The 3,250-nt window shown below is 38.3% G+C and overlaps 1 protein-coding gene across 1 annotated transcript; it reads left to right on the forward strand.

Moving 5' to 3' along the window:
• Nucleotides 1–1,196: 1,196 nt before the first annotated feature.
• LOC102003117 (olfactory receptor 51B6-like) lies at nucleotides 1,197–2,144 on the forward strand. Its single transcript, XM_005380081.1, has one exon. It carries the CDS (start codon nucleotides 1,197–1,199, stop codon nucleotides 2,142–2,144), a length of 948 nt encoding a protein of 315 aa, XP_005380138.1.
• Nucleotides 2,145–3,250: the final 1,106 nt, after the last annotated feature.

The raw sequence follows: 3,250 nt of genomic DNA on the forward strand, positions 1-3,250 counted from the left end.
TTGCTCAAGTTTACTATGGTTAGAAACAGTAAATAGCACTGCTAGTACTTCACTTGAATACTTCTGAATATTAAACTCAATAATTTTTGAGATATTATTTTCCTGGGAAAGTTATGTCAGATGATTCATGCATGAATTCACATCCATATAATTTTTCATAGCATGTGAGATATGTACTCGATACCGATAAGGAAAAACTTGGCCCCATTTTCATGGTTTATGTCACTATCATGCATCTTATTCATTCCCAGAAGTTGGATGCCTGCATGATACCTCATAATTATTATCAGTCAAAGAACCCTCACAATTTTGTTTAATCCCATCAGCCTCTGGAATTTTTTGAAAAAATTTTGGCTTCCAGTTTGCCTAGATTAGCAATTTTTGTTTTTCTTCTACAAATATACTATAATATGCAAGAGTATTTTGAGGCTATTATCAAAAGTGTCTTCAGAGAGCTATCATAAAGTCTTCTTATTACTCAAATCACATCTGTATTGTCAAATTTTAATTTTTTTAAGTAGTGCAGTATATTAAAATTCTGAACTACATAAAGGTTTATGTTTTTTGGAATCACACACATATAAGTCTGTATTTATAGGCTCTCAAAAGCCTTTAGACACTTTTAATTTAATTTTCCTTCCAGCTGAAATGTTTATTTGCTTATGTACACTATCATTTCTTTCCATTTATTGGTTTGCAACAAGATGTGTCTGCCAGCTCTTCTGACATTGCTTGAAACCTTTTTTTTCTCCTGAAGTTCCAGGACTGGGAAATTTCTGGGAAACCTTTATGTCCACCCTTAGTACCCAGTCAACATGATAAACACTTGTGACAACTACCATGTAAGTTCCAGTACCATCCTAGCATGTTCAAATTATGTGTATTTCTTCTTTTATTTTTCTGAATTACAGGATTTAAAAGAACATCAACAGACTATAATGTTCACGTTCTGGTTATTTCTAGTATACTCTTGTCTTCTCATGTAGATTAAGTCATGAATACTATGTGGGATTGTTCAATATATACCACATCCTTTGATGCCTTTAAATTTCCAAAGAAAGACTAAATTATCATCTCTGCTAATGCTGGAAGTCAAAGCAAGTAAACACTTTACGAACAGGAAATATTCTCCAGAAGCAACTTCTAAGGAACTACTTTCTATTGCATTGCCTGAGAAGACGATTTTCCTCTTTGCAATGTCTGCAGTGTGGCTCAACAACATGACCTCACCATTCCTACTCTCTGGTTTCCCAGGCTTCGAGAAGGCACATCACTGGATCTGCATCCCCTTATTGGTGGCCTACGTCTCCATAATTCTTGGAAATGGAACACTACTCTTTCTGATTAAGGATGACCATAACCTCCACGAGCCCATGTACTATTTCTTAGCCATGTTGGCAGCTACAGACCTTGGAGTGACATTCACCACAATGCCCACAGTGCTGGGGGTCCTGTGGTCAAATCACAGGCAGATTGGCCATGCAGCCTGCTTTTCTCAGGCCTACTTCATCCATACTCTCTCTATTGTGGAGTCGGGGGTCTTGCTTGCCATGGCCTATGACCGTTTCATTGCCATCTGCAAACCCCTGAGATATACCTCCATCCTCACCGACCCGAGGGTGATGAAGATCGGAGTGGGCGTATTGACGAGGGCTGGCCTGTCAATCATGCCCATCATCATTCGCCTGCACTGTTTTCCCTACTGTCGATCTCATGTGCTCTCCCACGCATTCTGCCTACACCAAGATGTCATCAAGCTAGCCTGTGCTGACATCACATTCAATCGTCTCTATCCAGTGGTTGTCATATTTGCTATGGGGCTGTTGGACTTTTTCATCATCGTTTTCTCCTATGTGTTGATTCTCAGGACAGTCATGGGCATTGCTTCTAGAACTGAAAGGGCCAAGGCCCTCAACACATGTGTTTCCCATGTCTGCTGCATCCTGGTCTTCTACATCACTGTGGTTGGGCTGACATTCATTCACAGGTTTGGAAAACACATCCCTCACGTGGTCCACATCACAATGAGCTACATCTACTTCCTTTTCCCTCCTTTTATGAACCCCGTCATCTATAGCATTAAGACCAAGCAAATCCGTGTGAGTGTGCTTCGCTTATTCTCTCTGCCTTCTTCTAGAGCCTGACTTGAATTCACTGCTCTCTGAGAAATAACTCTTGGAACCTGGAAAAACTAGTAAGTAAGAACCAAAAGATAAAAGAACTTTAGTGAAAACCAACCAAACCACCTGCTACTTAAAATATCACTTTAAGGGGCTGGGGATTTAGCTCAGCGGCAAAGCGCCTGTCTGGCAAGCGCAAGGTCATGAGTTCAGTTCCCAGTACCGGAGAAAAACCAAAAAAAAAATTAATAAATAAAATAAAATATCACTTTACACTGGCCATTTTGCCTTAGTTTCTATAAGACATAATACATGTACAACATAAGAACATATCTCCAGTGTCCAGTTCTGTGCCCACCACTTTCCAAAGTAACTCACACCGCTTATAAAGTCCGTGCCATATGAAACACATGCATGTGTGCATGCATGTGTGTACTCACGTGTATATATGGCATACATATATTTGTATATTTGGGAATATACGGTGTGGGTCCCTTCAGTTTGACTCAAACTCCGTCGTCTTCCACATTATCCACGTAAACTGCTCTATCCACATAAACAGTCTTATGGATCAGCCTCCTGTTGTCTTCCTCATATGTAGCCGGCTGCTGTTTCTAGCATATTGCACTGAGTGAAGAGATAAGGATTGTTCTGTCCTTCATCCCGAGGTGAGTGAACTGCAAGATAAATGCATCTGTGGGAAGTCCGTGCAGTCATAATTTTGGTACACATTTATTAAATAGCAACACTGAAAACAATAAATCAAACATAGAGATAGAATTTCTAAGGCAGATAACCACTGTTTTGACGAGTTTGTGCCAGATGTTATTGAATTGATAAAAGCATTTTCTTTTTTAAAATTTTTTTACTTTAAAGAGAATAAAAAATAAAAAAAAAACATCAAAAGTGATACAGAGTTTCAAAACAAGATAGGGAATTAACAATAGTTGTTATGTTGCATATTATCTTCACATTAGTTGCTCAGATTAACAAATATAGGCATGTAAAATTGATAAAACAATTAAGCATTAACTCGTCCTTTCAATAAACCAATAAAATGTATATCACAGTTATCTTAGCTATTTTGTGTGTAAATATATTTTCCCGTTCTTTATTTCTTTTCTCTTTTC

This window comes from Chinchilla lanigera, unplaced genomic scaffold (assembly GCF_000276665.1).
Source record: "Chinchilla lanigera isolate Chin_1 unplaced genomic scaffold, ChiLan1.0 scaffold00013, whole genome shotgun sequence".
In the NCBI taxonomy this organism is placed as follows: domain Eukaryota; kingdom Metazoa; phylum Chordata; class Mammalia; order Rodentia; family Chinchillidae; genus Chinchilla; species Chinchilla lanigera.